The sequence below is a fragment of the Octopus sinensis genome, linkage group LG14 (genome assembly GCF_006345805.1).
Source record: "Octopus sinensis linkage group LG14, ASM634580v1, whole genome shotgun sequence".
Taxonomy (NCBI): Eukaryota; Metazoa; Mollusca; class Cephalopoda; order Octopoda; family Octopodidae; genus Octopus; species Octopus sinensis.
This window is the reverse complement of record NC_043010.1, coordinates 12,518,232-12,535,731: the sequence shown is the minus strand read 5'-3', so window position 1 is coordinate 12,535,731 and position 17,500 is coordinate 12,518,232. Positions and strand designations below refer to the sequence as shown.

At 39.0% G+C, this 17,500-nt stretch overlaps 1 protein-coding gene and 1 long non-coding RNA gene across 11 annotated transcripts in view; one reads left to right on the top strand and one right to left on the bottom strand.

Annotated features, from left to right (window-relative positions):
• LOC115218987 (protocadherin gamma-A4-like) overlaps window positions 1-17,500 on the top strand; it is a 322,165-nt gene that overhangs the window by 78,505 nt on the left and 226,160 nt on the right. For all 10 annotated transcript variants that reach the window (XR_005001799.1, XR_005001801.1, XR_005001800.1 and 7 more), the window contains exon 3: window positions 7,198-9,613. Coding sequence is in view for 7 of the 10 variants with exons in the window: in XM_036508640.1 (XP_036364533.1) it covers window positions 7,232-9,613 (2,382 nt within the window). In the remaining 3 variants the exon portion in view is untranslated. The remainder of the gene's footprint in view (window positions 1-7,197; window positions 9,614-17,500) is intronic.
• Window positions 14,823-17,500, bottom strand: part of LOC118765890 — a 5,986-nt gene continuing 3,308 nt past the window's right edge. The window contains exons 2-3 of the long non-coding RNA XR_005001803.1: window positions 17,370-17,376; window positions 14,823-14,882 (exon numbers count right to left, since the gene is read on the bottom strand). This is a non-coding gene — a long non-coding RNA (uncharacterized LOC118765890). The remainder of the gene's footprint in view (window positions 14,883-17,369; window positions 17,377-17,500) is intronic.

Here is a 17,500-nt window from a genome sequence, read left to right as displayed (position 1 = left end):
AGGAGTGACATAGAGGGAGAGGAGAAATGGAAAGACAAGAAAAGACGTCAACAAGAAAGTATGACATTACAACCAGCCAGGCAAAGTCTTAGCTACATTTGCGGCACCTGCCAGAGGGAGTGTTTGTCCAGGATAGACTACACAGCCACAGCAGGAGATGTATTAGAACATGAGATATAAAAGCTGGACTAGATTATTTTATGCACAACTCCATTGTCTTCCAAGAAAAAAAGGATGCCAACAAAAATTTGCTTCACTAGTACTTCCAAGCCCTATCAGAGCCCTACAGAATATACATCCCGCAAAACCTGGGCAGCCCCCTTCCATGACCTCACAATGTACTTGCCAGCTGTAGTGTGTGCGAGATAGTCGATATATAAAGGCACCTACCTTCGCTTCGCTCTGATAGAGACCCTTCAGTGGTAATGGATCCTTCGTCACAGCCCCGACCCGAACACTAAAGATAGCAGCTGCTTCACCCAACCTTAGCAATGTCTTCACACGTCTTAACACCTCGACGACCCTCGTTGGAAAGGACGAAATCCCCGCTCCCTGCACACACCTCACGGCTGCCCCTTCCGGTTGCCCCAACTTCCGGTCAGCGCACCCAGCTGCTGACGTCATCCCACACCAGCTACGATCCCTGCACTGCTCTACCTTAGTCCCGGTATACAGAAAGACTCCTCTCATGGACCTTCCCCTTTGTGTTCCTCCCGTGGCACAGTCTGCTCCCTTATGATCAGCTGATTGGTGGAATTTGAAAAATGAGTGTATGAGTGAAAGATCAAGAGAGAATAATGTTGCTTCATTCAGTTCCATTTAGATTAAGGTTAATCAAGAAATGCTGGAATAAGATTAATGATGTAAATTAATCCGTTTAAGCCATGTCTTTGTTATCAATCATCCCTTCATTCTCTTGGCAATTATGGAAGTATAATCATCTATATTCAAAGATATTCATAACAATACACACACAACACACACACATGTGTGTGTATATGTGTGTGTGTGTGTGTGTGTGTGTGTATGAAAATAAATATAAGCTGTCTTACCATATCTGCTATATGTGTTCTGATTCTTCTGTATTAGCTAATGTTCCTGTCGCAATACATGTGTGTGTATGTACCCAAACACACACACATGCACACACACACACCACACACACACTTTGATATGTCACAGGCTGTGAGACCTTGGCATACCCAGTAAACCGGCAGAATGGCTGCATGACTTCCTAAAGGGTAGAAGTCAGACAGCTGCAACCTATGGTGGTCCCTCTGAGGAAACAAATTCCAAGTGGCATCCTCTAAGGAACTGTCTTGGGGGCCAGTACTCTCTTTTACTCTTTTTTACTCTTTTACTTGTTTCAGTCATTTGACTGCGGCCATGCTGGAGCACCGCCTTTAGTTGATCAAATTGACCCCAGGACTTATTCTTTGTAAGCCCAATACTTATTCTATCGGTCTCTTTTGCCGAACCGCTAAGTTACAGGGACGTAAACACACCAGCATCGGTTGTCAAGCAATGCTAGGGGGACAAACACAGACACACAAATACACACACACACACACACATATTTATATATATATACATATATACGACAGGCTTCTTTCAGTTTCCGTCTACCAAATCCACTCACAAGGCATTGGTCGGCCCAGGGTTATAGCAGAAGACACTTGCCCAAGATGCCACGCAGTGGGACTGAACCCGGAACCATGTCGTTGGTTAGCAAGCTACTTACCACACAGCCACTCCAGCGCCTATACTGTTTATAATAGCTTTCTTAGATATATCCATGGTCACTCAGACATCCACTGATACGAGCTTTACCTATGGTACAAAATTATCACAAGCGATAAAGAATTCAGATGATGTGGCAAGCTTACAGTAGGACCTGAATGCAATATACAAGAAGACTGAAGTAAAAAATATGAAGTTTTATGCTGGAAAATTTCAAGCCCTGTGCTTTCAGCCCACAAATGCACCACAAGTTGCATATACAGGACCTGAAGGCACAGCAATCCCTGAGTCCCAGAGACATCATCATCATTTCATCATTGTTCGACCATGGTCGAGACAATGGAATTTACCATGCTACGCCAGACTTCACGGTCCATCATGGCATTACGGAGGTCCTGTTGCTGGATGCCTGTATCCCTGGAGATTACATCAGGGTAGGAGAGTGTGCCTCCTCTGGCATTGCGAGTAGATGGCTTCCAGAGGAGGAGAGTAGAAATTACCTCTTTTTCAGCTCTACAACAATGTCCAGCAAACTGGACTCTCCTACCTTTCACAAGAGATGACACAGGTGGTAGTTTCCCATTTATTTGTATTTTGGTTGGATGACGCTTCCACAAGAGATTTTGAGTTCTCATAAGGAGGCGAGTGTAGGTTCCATCCAACCGCCTTTCAAGCTTCTTTGATAACGTCCAGGTTTCTGAGCCATATAGTAGAATTGGTTCAACTGTGGCTTTGAAGATTTCAAGTTTGAAGTCCCAGAGACATAGGGATCAGTATGTGTAATTATTTCTTTACTACCCACAAGTGGTAAAACACAGAGGGGACAAACAAGGACAGACAAAGGGATTAAGTCGAATATACCCACCCCAGTGCATAATTGGTACTTAATTTATCGACCCCAAAAGGATGAAAGGCAAAGTCGACCTTGGCGGAATTTGAACTCGGAACGTAACGGCAGACAAAATATGGCTACGCATTTCGCCCAACGTTCTAACGATTCTGCCAGCTCAACAGCTCGCCGCACTTCAGTATGTGCAATGATGTGTCATTTCATATGCACATTACCAAGATGGCAGCAAAATGCAGACAGCTGGCAGGATGGATGCTAAGGTCCTTCAAGACAAGAGACCAATAAAGAATACTGAGCTTGTGGATGACATTTATTCTCAGCCGCCTGTGTGTGTGAGAGAAAGAGAGAGGCAGGAGCTTGGCCCTTAAGGACATGCTTGCATGTTTTTGATGGCCATGATTTCACTTACCCTGTTGTATCTTTCTTATTTCTTTATTGCCCACAAGAGGCTAAACATAGAGGGGACAAACAAAGGGATTAAGTTGATTACATCGACCCCAGTACGTAACTGGTACTTATTTAATCGACCCCGAATACTAACAATTATTATCATAATTGTTAGTATTGTTGTTGTTATTATTATTATCATTATTATTATCATTATTATCATTATTATCATTATTATCATTATCATTATCATTATTATTATTATTATCATTATCATTATCATTATTATTATTATTATCATTATTATCATTATTATTATTATTATCATTATTATTATTATCATTATTATTATCATTATTATTATCATTATTATTATTATTATTATTATTATATTATTATTATTATTATTATTATTATTATTGTTATTATTATTATTATTATTAGTATTTTACTGATTCCTGTCACTGTTCCTTCCTTATAGAGCCTGGTTCCAATCCATTATTATTATTGTTGTTGTTGTTGTTGTTGTTGTTGTTGTTATTGAGCCAGCAAGCTGGCAGAATCGTTAGCATGCCAGGCAAAATGCTTAGCAGTATCCAAATATCACTATGTTCTGAGTTCAAATTCCACCAAAGATGACTTTGCCTTTCATCCTTTCAGGGTTGATAAATTAAGTACCAGTGAAACATTGAGGTCAATGTAATCAACTAGTGCCCTCCTTTTAATTTCAAGATTATTATTATTATTATTATTATTAACATCATCATCATCGTAATTTTGTGTCTTTGATAAAAAAAATTATTCCATGTATAAAGTTCACTTATACCATTGTCAAATACTTCAGTAGTTTAGTAACTCCAAGTATTTTGCAAATCTCACACAGAAATATGGAGATATTTTCTATAATTTCTTATTCGTTTCACTTGAAAGATATTTTCTTTTCTTCTACACAAAGAATAATGGATTGATTTTTATGCAGAAGTTTTAGCCTAAAGGCATTTCCTTTATTTTCTCTCATTTAAATTTTTTTTTTTTTTTTAATATTCTTTTTCCCAACTAAATCATGACAAGGCAGCAATTCCTATATGCCTCTAAAAATTACCATATCTTTCTTCTGAAATGTCAGGCTTAACAAAAGATTTTTCTCTTTGTTATTTTAATGATGATATCCAAGAATTATAAGTTACTACCTTTCGTTTTACTTCCTAATAATTTTTACCAGTTATACCGACTGATTAGATGTGTTATTAAAGTATCTTTTCAAATATCAAGAGATATTGTCTACTATCAACATTGTTATTGTGGTTATTGTTAATAAGGATATCATTAATGAAATATATCTTACTGATATTTACCAGTATTATATCAAATCCAGACAACAATGAACTGGAAATGAATTCTGTAGGGTTAATTCTTTACGTTGCGGCATTAACCAGTTGAATTGCATCATTAGCATTGCAACTGCCTACTCTTTTTTACTCTCTTACTTGCTTCAGTCATTGGACTATGGCCATACTGGAACACTATTGGCAGCAAGTGGCTTAGTGGTTTGGGTGTTGCACTCATGATTATAAGACATGATTATAAGTGAGGGTGGCGAGCTGGCAGAAACGTTAGCATGCTGGGCGAAATGTTTAGTGGTATTTCATCTGCCGCTACGTTCTGAGTTCAAATTCCACCGAGGTCGACTTTGCCTTTCATCCTTTCGGGGTCGATTAAATAAGCACCAGTTGTGCACTGGGGTCGATATAATCGACTTAATCCGTTTGTCTGTCCTTGTTTGTCCCCTCTGTGTTTAGCCCCTTGTGGGTAGTAAAGAAATAGGTTTGGGTGTTGCACTCATGATTATAAGACTGTGGTTTTGATTCCTGGACAGTGGAGGCACATGGTCTAGTGGTTAGAGCAGCGGACTCACGGTTGAGGGATTGCGGGTTCGAAACTCAGACCGGGCGATGTGTGTGTTTATGAGCGAAGCACCTAAGCTCCACACGCGGCTCCAGCAGAAGGTAATGGCGAGACTTCTGCTGATTCTTTCGCCACAACTTTCTCTCACTCTTTCCTCCTGCATCTTGCAGCTCACCTGCGATGGACCGGCGTCCCGTCCAGGTGGGGAACCTATACGCCAAGAAACCGGGAAACCGGCCCTTATGAGCCAGGCATGGCTCGAGAAGGAACAAACAACAACATTCCTGGACCAGGCGATGTATTGTGTTCTTGAGCAAAACACTTCATTTCATGTTGCTCCAGTGCACTCAGCTGGCAAAAATGAGTTACCCTGCAATGGACCAGTGTCCTATCCAGGTTAGGAATTTATGCACCATGGAAACCAGTAAACTAGCCCATATGAATTGGTATGACTTGAAAAGGTAGCTTCTTTTTATTTAATAGGGAAGCTATAAATTCCATCACTGAATTGTAGAGAAGGCCACTGACTGGGTGGCTTTGGATAAAGAGGGCTGACCAGTGGTTTGTCACAAATGGGAAGCAAGCTAGGACCTGTTCAACTTCCAGCTGAGTCAACTGTGCAAAGGGGTTCAATGTTGAAAGACCTGCTACATAAGACCCCCAAGAATATCACTGATGATGCATATCTCTCTCTTTACTCTTTACTTGTTTCAGTCATTTGACTGCGGCCATGCTGGAGCACCGCCTTTAGTTGAGCCAGTAAACTAGCCCATATGTATTGATATGACTTGAAAAGGTAACTTCTTTTTTTTTTATACCGGAGCACCACCTTGTGGGGTTTGTCAAACAAATCAATCCCACAGCACTGATACTATGGTTGGTAGTTCAAACTCTTTTTACCCTCTTACTTGTTTCAGTCATTGGACTGTGGTCATGCTGGAGCACCACTTTGTAGAGTTAATCAAACAAATTAATCCTAGTTTGGTTTTTTAAGTCTTGTACCTAATCCAACCGTCACTTTTTGCCAAACTTACTAAGTTATGGAAACTTAAATAAACAACACCAATTGTTAAGTGTAGGGGGCAAAACAATGACACACTGGCACAGTAATATATAGTTTTTGTCTATCAAATTCACTCCTGAGGCATAAGTGGACCTGGAGCTATAATAGAAGACATTTTCCCAAAATGCCCCATGGGGGAACTGAACCCAAAATCATTTGGTTGCGAAATGAACTTCTTAACCATACAACTAACTGTGCCTGCACTTCATGCTAACACCATTCCATCTCATGGACTGTTTCCCATGCCAAATCATACAGAATCCTTTATAAAGTTTCTTTTTACACCAATGTCTCTCATGAATTGTAGTTCCCATATATAACTGATTGTAGTAACATAAGTTAAGGCTTAAGCAACGAGGAAGATTACAACTGTAAGCCTTTAGCATTTAAAACAGCAATATCCATCTCAAATATTCAATCTGTTTTATGTTCAAGCCAGCAAGAGAAAAAGAGTAAAAGAGTATATATATGAGTGGCTGTGTGGTAAGTAGCTTGTTTACCAACCACATGGTTCCGGGTTCAGTCCCTCAGCGTGACACCTTGGGCAAGTGTCTTCTACTATAGCCTCGGGCCGACCAAAGCCTTGTGAGTGGATTTGGTAGACGGAAACTGAAAGAAGCCCGTCGTATATATGTATATATATGTATGTGTGTGTGTGTGTGTGCTTGTGTGTCTGTGTTTGTCCCCCTAGCATTGCTTGACAACCGATGCTGGTGTGTTTATGTCCCCGTTACTTAGTGGTTCGGCAAAAGAGACCGATAGAATAAGTACTGGGCTTACAAAAGAATAAGTCCCGGGGTCGAGTTGCTTGATTGAAGGCGGTGCTCCAGCATGGCCGCAGTCAAATGACTGAAACAAGTAAAAGAGTAAAAGAGTTAAAAGAGTATATATATTTATATATATACCGGAGTAAGCACATAAATGTGAAACAAGGTGGAAAAAAGAGTACTCAAATACCAGAAGTAGAGTAATATGCTTTATTTAAAAGCAGCAGAAATTTAACAAAACCTGTTACTCGGAGTTTCACATTCCTGTTCGTCGGACAGTTTTGTAAAAAAAAAAAAAAAATAACAGTCCGACAAATAGGAACTATTCGCTACACCACTGAAAACAGTATCAGTAAAATGGTAGGACTGATTTAATTGACCTATACCTTCAAATTTGTGGCCTTGTGCTAATGTTAAAAATCCATAAATTCTGTAAATCTGTATTAGATTCTTTCTAACTGCTATATTTTTATTTTCTTTTTCAGAAATATTTGCTATTTTTTTAATATAATAGAAACCATGTGGCTATGTGTATATATCGTATTTGTATTCCTTCATGGTTCCACATGCGTGGATCTAGTTTACCATGTTGAAGAGGAAAAGAACATTGGCACTTATATTGGAAATATTGCTTCTGACTCAAGACTGTGGAATATTTTATCTTTAAAATATCGAAACCTTGTTACGTTCAACCAACTTGCCCAGAGACCGACAAGAGGCTCCCAACTATTCAATGTTACCAAAACAGGTAAATTATTCACCATCCAGACTATAGATGCAGAATCACTTTGTATTTACAACACAGAATGTTTTGACATTATCAAAATTGCACTCCGTCATGCACAAACTTTTATCAAAGTTTTAAAAGTGAAAATTGTGATAAAAGATGTAAATGACAATCAACCTGGATTTCCTATAAAGGCAATTGACCTCAAATTTGATGAAACAAATGGTAAAGGTACAAAGAAATCTTTACCAAATGCTGTTGACAAAGATGTAGGTATTTTAAATTCTCAGATAGTTTATACTTTAAAGAAATCAAACGAACCATTTTCATTGACAGTTTCCAAAAGAGTAGATGGAACATCTAAACTAGACATAGTCTTAGGCGAGGCACTGGATCGTGAATCTGTGTCGGACTATTACCTTCAAGTTATTGCAAAAGATGGAGGCTCCCCTCCTTTGCAAGGGGTCTTAGATGTACACATAACTGTTCTAGATATTAATGATAATGCCCCTGTGTTCACTCAAGAAGTGTACAATGTTACAATAAAACATACCCACCAGAGATCCATGCCAGTTGTGGTTTTATCTGCCAAAGATAGAGATTCAAAAGAAAATAGTAAAATAACATATCATTTTAGTTCCAAGACATCTGATATCGCAAAACATAATTTCAAATTAAATGATAAAACAGGTGAGATATTTTTGTTACAGAGATTTTTCTCAGAGCAATTAAAGAACTATAAACTATTCGTTGAAGCAAAAGATGGAGGGAATCCTCCATTAAGTTCCATCGCAACCGTTATAGTAAACTTAATCAATCAACAGAACAATGCTCCAGAGATTGATGTGAATTTTGTCTCTGAAGTACAAAAGAATATCGCAGCCATATCAGAAGGAATGAAGGTAGGCAGTTTCATTGCTTATGTCAGTGTTATCGATAAAGATGTTGGCTTGAATGGTGAGGTACACTGTACTTTAAATAGTGAGAAATTTCAGCTTTTGAATCTAGGTTCAAATGAATATAAAATAATAATTAAAAAAGAAGTTGATAGAGAAAAACAAGACCATTATAGTATCAAAATTTCTTGCCAAGATAAAGGATCACCACCGTTATGGACGGAGAGAAAGTTCTCCATTCAAGTAATAGATGTCAACGATGTACAGCCTCATTTCACTAAAGACACATTTAAGTTTTTGACTTATGAGAATGAGGAACCGAATTTCCCTGTTGGGTTCATCAATGCCACAGATCCTGATTTGGGTGATGGTGGTCAGCTTTTGTTTTCTGTAATAAATGATAATCAATATCCAGTACCTTTTCAAATTACAAACTATGGCTTCTTATCAACGACCAAAGCATTGGACCGAGAACAATCTAAATCATACGTATTTAAAGTGTCTGTCAGTGACAACGGAACACCACCACTAAACAGTACAGCAAACATTATTGTTGAAGTCATGGACGAGAATGACAATGCACCGTACTTCACATTTCCTAGTGTTAACCCTTTCAGTCTAGATGTCCATTATCACCCACAAAGCAAGAATGACATCACAGTTCTGAGAGCTTCAGATAGAGACAGTCGGGAAAATGCTTTCCTTACATTTTTAATTTTGGCAGGCAATAATAAACAATTATTTACCATTAATCCCCATTCTGGAGTATTAGCTTTCTCTCGGCCGGTTTACCAAAATGATGCCGGGTCATACAATCTTTTGTTGGTTGTGAAAGACAGTGGCAGCCCAGTGCTGTCCGCAACCACTACACTGTCCTTAACACTAACTGTCAGCAACAGAACATCCCCAATGTTGACAGCTGCTCACATCCAATCTAGTGACATGATAGATATCAACTTGGTCATTATCATAGTTGTTACGGCTGTGGTGATATCAATTGCTATAGTTGTTATAATAACGATATGTATAGTGAGATGTAACAGAAGGAGAAATATGCTACATACAGCAGCAATGAATCCAGCCATGCAACCAGGACGAGAGAAATGTCTAATGATATCTCAAAGCAACAATCCTTTTGCTATAACACAGAACCCTGAAGAAGGGGTGCATCACAGTACACCATCAATGAGATCCAGAAGGGATTTCTGTCCAGAGCAGGAGCTACCTGTTGAATGGACATCATTAACGTCACCTGGAAAAAGACTTTCTGCTTCTCAGGTAAATTAATTTCTGCTATTAATTAATCTGTGATATGTAAACTTCAGATAACATACTGTGTTTTTTGTATCTCAATGAATGCCTTTTATTTATGTGTTTGACTGTTTACTTTCCACATAAGAATACAAAAAGAATGATGTTACCCTGGTGGTCCTTGATGCAGAGACATCTAGAATATGTCGTCTTGTGTCTTTTACTTGTTTCAGTCATTGGACTGCAGCCATGATGTGGCACTGCCCCAAAGGGTTTAGTCAAAGAAATCTCTCTCAGTACTTTTTTCTCTTTTCTCTTTTCTTTTTAAGACTGATTCTTATTCTGTCAATCTTTTCCACTAAACTGCTAAGTTACAAGGCTGTAAACAAACCACCACCAGTTGTCAAGTGGTAGGACGACAAACACGAGTAAAAAAACACACACACATACACAGACATATGCACACACAGATACACACACACATGACCACACACACAAAATCTTCCATACAGTTTGTGTCCACCTACACACACAAAATATGTGTGTGTGTGCTGGTCTCACACCACTGCTTTACTACCGATGTTGGTGTGTTTACATCCCTGTAACTTAGCAATTCAGCTAAAAAACCAACAGAATAAGTACGAAACTTTAATAGTGACGAGCTGGCAGAATCGTAAGGACGCCGGAGGAGATGCTTACTGGTGTTTTGTCCATCTTTACGTTCTGAGTTCAAATTCCACCGAGGTCGACTTTGCCTTTCATCCTTTCGGGGGTTGATAAATTAAGTACCAGTAATGCACTGTAATCGACTTAATCCCTTTGTCTGTCCTTGTTTGTCCCCTCTATGTTTAGCCCCTTGTGGGCAATAAAGAAATAAGAAGAAGTACTAAACTTTACAAAAAGATAATAAAAACAGGGGTTGATTCATTCAACTAAAAATTCTTCAAGGCAGTGCCCCAGCATGGCCACAGTCTAATGACTGAAACAAGTAAAAGGTAAAAGAAAAGATGAAAGATATACATTAAGTTTGTTCTATATGAAAATGCATGGTTTAGTGATTAAGGTGTTGAACTCCTAATCATGAATTTTTAAAATTTTAATTTAATCTAATTTAATTTTAATTGGCTCAAAAAGCAAAAGCAAGGCCATGTAGGGAGTTATGTACAGGGAGGATGGTCATACAAAGAGTGCAGGCCATTTTCGGTCAAGAGAGGCTTCAAACCGAGCGGTCATCGGCATCTTCACTATCTCGTCTGGCAGCTTATTCCACGGATCCACAACCCGGACAGAGAAAGCCCCTCTCCTTCGATTGAGATTAAAATCGTCAGAGATAGAGCTTTTCGGAGTGACCCCGCAGCCCACGCTCTGGAGCAGGAGTGAAGAACAGCTCTTTTGAGAGGTTACACTTTCCGCTTATGATGTTGTGAGCGAGAATGAGATCACCACGGCGTCGGCGTCGTTCTTCAAGAGAAAAAAGGCCGAGCGTCTTCAGCCTTTCTTCATAAGACAAATGCTTGAAGTCATGGTTTCAATTCCCAAACAATGCTGTGTACCATGTCCTAAACCCTTCAATATTCAGATTATTTTGTCAAATGTAATTTTTATTTCTCTACATTGTTTTGAATTAATTAGAAATTATCTTGTGGCTTTCGAGATTTTTGGCGATGTGATTGTTTGTTTTTTTAGAATGACATTGTAGGATAGGTGTGAGAGGACTGATCTGGCCAATTTGGACGTAAAGCAGGTTGAATATTTTGGCCCGATGTGGCTGGTTTAAATGACAACGGTTTAAATAAAACATTTCCTTTCATGTTACCTCGGTCCACTCAACTGAAAATGGGTCTCCACCACAGGTGGGGGGTGGGGGCCAGGGTTGGTGGGTGGGGTTGTCGGGTGGGGGGGCAGGGTTCATCCTGTGATGAACTGGTGTTTTGCTCGAGGTAGAAGTCTTGTGCTCTTGGTCATTTATATGCCATGGAATACTGGGGTTGGCTTGGGTACTTTTTAAAAATAGTTCTTATTTGCTGAAGTGCTAAGTTATGGGTACGTAAACGAAGCAACAGCGGTTGTGAAACTGTTGGGATGGAATGAGAAACACAGGAAGAAAGATACACATACATAAATCACACACACACACACACACAAGCATATATATACACACACACATACACACAAATGCATATACACATACAAATGCATACAAACATACACACACGCAAACACACACACACAAACATACACACACATATACACACACACACATAAACATACACATACACACATACAAATGCACACATACACACACACACATAAACATACACACACACACACACAAGCATACACACACACAAATGCATATACACATACAAATGCATACAAACATACACACACACAAACTCACACACACACACAAACATACACACACATATACACACACACACACATAAACATACACACAAACACATACACACACACACAAACACATACACACATACAAATGCACACACACACATACACACACACGATGAGTTTCCATCAACCGAATTCACTTACAAGACATTGGTCAGCCTGAAGCTAAAGTGGAAAGCACATGCCTAAGGTGCCATGCAGTGGGACTGAACCTGAAGCTATATGGTTGCAAAACGAGGTTCTTAACCACACAACCATGAAATCTTTCCTAATAGGAAACAAACAGCCTAGGTTCAAATTGAGGTAGAGACCTGCTTTAAGCCTGTACACAGCACTGGATTAACCATTAAGCAAAATAAGCATGTGCTTAGGGCATCAAGAGAAGAAGGGGGCACCACAGAAATGGTAGATGGTTTACAGTACAAAAGAAATCGCTTTAAACTTGCTAAAATAATATTCGGAATACCTTTATCTCTACCAGGTATAGATGCAGATGTGGTACCTAAGATTAATTTTGAGGATCTGATCAAAGACTTAGCAATTCAAAAAAGTTGGAGGAAATGTTTCAAATATAATTAAAGTGGAAGTATACAAAAATAAATATTATTTTCCCTCTTACTGTTTTGTTTCATTTTGATAAAAATAAAATTCATTTCATGGTTTGTTATTGTTTATATTTTGAATTACATAATCTTTTATGGGTGCACCAAAATCTTTTAAGTGCTTAGGGCCTCGAAGGGTCTTAATCCAGCTCTACCTATACACTTGTGACAGGCCTAAGAACCTCATATTTGTTTTAGATTTTCTGATATATACTGTATTATGTATATGTTTTGTTTGGACATCCTGCCACTCAACACACACACTCAGTCATTGCTCTAGTATTGAACTCAAGGCCTGGTTATTTTCATCAACATATTTACGGTCATCATTGAATATGAACATAAGCACGCAGGAGTGGCTGTGTGGTAAGTAGCTTGCTTACCAACCACATGGTTTCGGGTTCAGTCCCACTGCATGGCACCTTGGGCAAGTGTCTTCTACTATAGCCTCGAGCTGACCAAAGCCTTGTGAGTGGATTTGGTAGACGGAAACTGAAAGAAGCCCGTTGTATATATGTATGTGTATATATATATGTATATATATATATATATATATATATATATATATATACATACACATATATATATATGTATGTGTGTATGTTTGTGTGTCTGTGTTTGTCCCCCCAACATCGCTTGACAACCGATGCTGGTGTGTTTACGTCCCCGTAACTTAGCGGTTTGGCCAAAGAGACCAATAGCATAACTACTAGGCTTACAAAGAATAAGTCCTGGGGTCGATTTGCTCGACTAAAGGCGGTGCTCCAGCATGGCCACAGTCAAATGACTGAAACAAGTAAAAGAGAGTAAAGAGTAAAAGAGATAATTTCACAACCGAAGCACTGTGTCTACAAAGTATAAAGTTATTAGTCTAAACTTCTAAACATGCTACTTTAAACGGCTTCAGTCTACATAATTGCAATTAATGTCTTTCACATCTAACAAGACTCAATATCTTTCTTTAAATGGTTTTTGAAAATAGTGCATTTATCTTCTTGGACGAAAGTGCTGGGTTAAAGTTAGAGCTTATCTTAGGATACACTTAAAGCAGACTTTCATCTAGATCGTAAACTTATTGCTTAGATATTAAGAAATATTTTCTGCAACATAAAATATCTAATTCAACTTAAAGCCTTCGTATTGATGGAACTGGAGAAAGAATGACTGAAAACGGTTATGTATGATGGCAGAAGGAGATGGGTTGTGGTGGAAATCATTTCCATCATCATCATCATCATCATCATCATTTAACGTCTGCTTTCCGTGCTAGCATGGGTTGGACGATTTGACTGAGGTCTGGCGAACCAGACTCCAATCTTGATCTGGCAGAGTTTCTACAGCTGGATGCCCCTTCCTAACGCCAACCACTCCGAGAGTGTACTGGGTGCTTTTTACGGGCCACCGGCACGAGGGCCAGTTTGGTGGTACTGGCTAACAGCCACCTCGAAATGGTGCTTTTTACGTGCCACCTGCACAGGAGCCAGTCCAGCGGCACTGGCAACGTCCTCGCTCGAATGTTTCATGTGCCACCATCACAAGTGCTTGTAAGGCGACGCGGTGACGATCACACTCGAATGGTGTGTTTAACATGCCACCGGCACAGAGGCATGCAAATCTTTATCAAAAGTTTACAAATCTACATCGACAACTAACAACTGATGCCGGCAGTCTGTTCCATGCTTCAGCAACTCTTAGCATGAAAAAAATGTTTCCGAAAGTCATGGGAGCTGTGCTGTTATCCGACTTTGTATACATGTTCATGGGTGTTAGACAGGTAAACACACCCAGTATTAAAACTACGCATAGTACCTATTTCTTTACTACCCACAAGGGGCTAAACACAGAGGGGACAAATAAGGACGGACAAACGGATTGAGTCGATTATATCGACCCCACTGCGTAACTGGTACTTAATTTATTGACCCCGAAAGGATGAAAGGCAAAGTCGACCTCGGCGGAATTTGAACTCAGAACGTAACGGCAGACGAAATACCGCTAAGCATTTTGCCCGGCGTGCTAACGTTTCTGCCAGCTCGCCACCTTACAATTAAATAAGTACCAGTTACGCACTGAGGTCGATGTAATCGACTTAATACCTATGTCTGGCCTTGTTTGTCCCCTCTATGTTTAACCCCTTGTGGGTAATAGATAAATAAGTATTAAACCTACGCATAGTACCGTTACAGTACACGTATTGCGTACATTCCTGCAACGTTTTCTTTACATGTTATAAAGGCAGAAGTAAATCTACCTCCAGCTCAGTCGCGCGTCTGTGTTTCGCTTATCTTTTTTTTTGGTGCTTTACTACAAAAACGTCACCCGCTGCCTACCCTGAGTAATTACACACGGCACGTGCCTGCTTTAATCACATCAGGAGCTTAGTAAAATTCCTGGAAAATTCTAGAGAGAAATTAGCGATAATGGTAAAAAGGGTATAAAGGGAAATAATTTGTGTCTGCTTATGGTAAAAATAAAGGGTTATTGTAGAATTGCTTTTAGCTAGTGAGGTTTGGGGCTTTCTTTGGTTGATTACCCCTTTGTTGGTCAGTTAATAGTATAATGTCTTATCGGTTATCTTTTACTTTTTTCATTCATTGAACTGTGGCCATGCTGGGGCACCGCTTTGAAGGATTATCGTCTAACAAATCAACCCCTGCACTTATTGGTTTTTTGTTTTTTTTTTCTGTCTGGTACTTATTCGATTCGTCTGTTGCCAAAGGACTGGTGGACTTACGGGGAAGTAAACACACCAACACCGGTTGTAAAAGCAGTGGAGGGGGACAAATACGACGACACACACACAGATAAAAAATTATTTATAAGTTGTTTATAAATTTAACTTTTAAAGGTATTTTTTTAATATGCTGGCCATTGATAAAAAACTTTTTTTTCAAAAAACTTTTATCCTACATTAAATATAAATTTAATAGTGTTCACTTCCGGACTCTCTCATTCTGTGAGAGCTTCAGTTCAAATCGCACGTGTCTCAAATGGGCTGGAGAATTTCTATTTTGGATATATTTGGGGTACTTAATTATGCTCGTGACTTAGTGTTTGCTTCTTCCATGGGTATGAGTAAGTATCTCATTTATTTCTTTGCCACATTTATCACTGATGAAGGGAGGGTTCTTACGAACAAACCCTGAAATCAGTCCGATATGGTAATAATGGAATTTTTTAGAGATTTCTGTTGACCTTCTTTTGAGTAGCATGCGTATTGTGAAAAATTATGTGGTTATAGACAGGGTGTCTAATTTCGGCATATTTGGCATTAGAAATTTTTTCGTTTGCCCTTATTTATAAGTTGTTTATAAATTTAACCTTTAAAGGTATTTTTTAATATGCTGGCCATTGATAAAATTTTTTTTCGAAAAAATTTTATGCTACATTAAATATATATATATATATAGTTGCAGGAATGGCTGTGTGGTGCCTTGGACAAGTGTCTTCTACTATAGCCTCCAGCTGACCAAAGCCTTGTGAGTGGATTTGGTAGACGGAAACTGAAAGAAGCCTGTTGTATATATGTGTGTTTGTGTTTGTCTTGAATATGTCCTGAATAAGTCCTAACTAAAGGCGGTAATCCAGCATGGCCACAGTCAAATGACTGAAACAAGTAAAAGAGTATATATATGTGTGTGTGTGTGTGTGTGCACATACACACACACACACAGACACGTGTGTATGTACATATGTGTGCGTGTGTGAGTATGTGTGTATGTATTTATGAATACACTATCCTTCTACACAGTTTCCATGTACCAGATTCAGTCACAAGACTTTGGTTAGCCCAGGGCTATAGTAGAAGACACTTGCTGCAGGTGTCATGCAGTGGAACTGAACCCAGATCTATGTAATCCAAAAGCAAGCTTCTTAATCGAACAGCCATGCTTTTGGCAGATGTGGCTATGAGATAAGAAGTTTGTTTCCTACTCATGTGCCTCTGGGTTCAGTCCCACTGTGTGTCACCTTGAGTAAGGGTCTTCTACGATAGCCCAGGACCGACCAAAGCCTTGTGAGTGGATTTAGTAGAAAGAAGCTCGTTGTATATAAATGTGAGTGTGTGTGTGTGCTTGTGTTGGTCCGCCACAACCGTTCGACATCGGTTTGTTTACGTCCCCATAACTTAGAGGCTCGGGCGAAGACACCGATAGAATAGAATAAGTAACAGGCGTTATAACATAAGTACTGGAGTCGATTTGTGCGGCTAAATTTTTCGAGGCGGTGCTCCAGCATGGCCGCAGTCCGTTGACTGAAACGAGTAAGACATATGTTTCTTTATTATCCACACAGGGCTGCACACAGACAGGACAAATTACAAGGTAGAGCTTTTCTTTTGGGTGTAAAAAAGGGGGTTTGGTTTTCGATCAAAAGGGATCGTAAAAGGAAAGAAAGAGGACAAAAAAGGGGGGGGTAAAATTTTAAAAAAAAGGGGGAAAGGAAAAAAAAGGGGAAAGATATAAAAGTCGCATACACGCATCAGGCGCGCATAGAAACACCCGCATTAACTATGCCTCCGTGACGTTATTCCAATATAAGACTAACAGAGTTACCTCCCTTGTATCATTTTGTAAAAGTTTCCTAAAACTTTGAAAATTTTATTCAAGCAATACAATAAAAATATTCAAACATTGATGTTAGAAATCAATAAAATTAGGTGTTAATTTTTATTTGTTTACACTGATTAATAATTAATGGTATCATAATAACTGTAATATGAATAGAAATAGCAGTTTCCCCATCACAGAGAAAAAAAGTTCTTCAAGAGAAACTATTTTTCTTATACAATTACAGAATGGAAGAAACATTAGCCATTGAAAAAGACACAAAAACTGTAAACTTCACAAGAGCATTTACTGTTATTTGTTGTCATCAAACAAATCATAAATGTTTAAGTGAAGAT